This window comes from Amphimedon queenslandica, unplaced genomic scaffold (genome assembly GCF_000090795.2).
Source record: "Amphimedon queenslandica unplaced genomic scaffold, v1.1 AMPQUscaffold_6183_Cont21855, whole genome shotgun sequence".
In the NCBI taxonomy this organism is placed as follows: Eukaryota; Metazoa; Porifera; class Demospongiae; order Haplosclerida; family Niphatidae; genus Amphimedon; species Amphimedon queenslandica.
Genome location: NW_003553522.1, coordinates 1 through 923, shown reverse-complemented (window position 1 = coordinate 923; position 923 = coordinate 1). Strand labels below are relative to the sequence as shown.

The 923-nt window shown below is 41.2% G+C and overlaps 1 protein-coding gene across 1 annotated transcript; it reads left to right on the top strand.

Moving 5' to 3' along the window:
• Window positions 1–334: 334 nt before the first annotated feature.
• Window positions 335–872, top strand: LOC105316009 (uncharacterized; the record flags this gene model as incomplete). Its single annotated transcript, XM_011410796.1, has 1 exon — window positions 335–872. A coding segment is annotated over exon 1 (538 nt), but the record flags the coding sequence as incomplete, so codon positions are not given.
• Window positions 873–923: the final 51 nt, after the last annotated feature.

Here is a 923-nt window from a genome sequence, read left to right as displayed (position 1 = left end):
TAAAATGAGCCGGTGGTTTAAAATTTTGAATTAAATTAAAATTAATTACCAAATCAATTATTAATGAGTAGGTAGGGCTAATAAAATTATAACCACACCCCAGCCAGTAAAGCTATAGCCACACCCTCTATAAACCTAATAGCCACGCCTCCTGCTAATAAAAAAGGGCCTGCAGTGTGTAGGTGTGTACTGTAGGTGCTGTTGTTGTACAGTGTTGCTCTCTTACTGTTTCTATCCATAATACACCAGCTGCTCTTTCAGTAGTTCCTGTTTCTTCTCTGGACAGTAAATACTGATTCTCAGGTCTCATTTCTCTGAGCCCCGCCCATTCAAGATGGCTTCCTCAGATGAAGTAGAAGCCAAAAGGTGTCCCAAAGGTCACGAAATCCCTTCAGTTCCTAGAATCCTCCAAACATTCTCATTGGTTGAATCTGATGTACTGTGTGTTTACGTTGTGGGTAGTCACCTCTGGGGTACCTGCAGTAAGCACAGTGACTGGGACCTGGTTATAATCACCTCCAGTGCTAAGAGAACAGGACCAGCAGCTGTCAATGTACATAAACACAAACTGGACGCATGGATTCTCTCAATGGACGAGTACACTGGTTTCATAAAGGACCATCTGATGCAGGCTCTCATTACAGTATGGCTACCTCAGTGTTTCGTTATGAAACAAACGATTAATCCTAAAATATTATTTGAATATTCTCGGGAGAAACTTGCAGCAGCTGTGGATAAAATGCACAGAAGGGATATGGAAGTAGCAAGAAAACATTTTATTAAAAGTGATTGCAGAGGAGGTTTAAAGATAGTTAGGCACTGTTTGAGACAAATGGAGCTAGCATTGGGAATATACCAGTCACACTGCATCAGTGAGTACTGTTCAATGAGCGATGAAGAAAGGGAACTGAGAGATAAAGGAT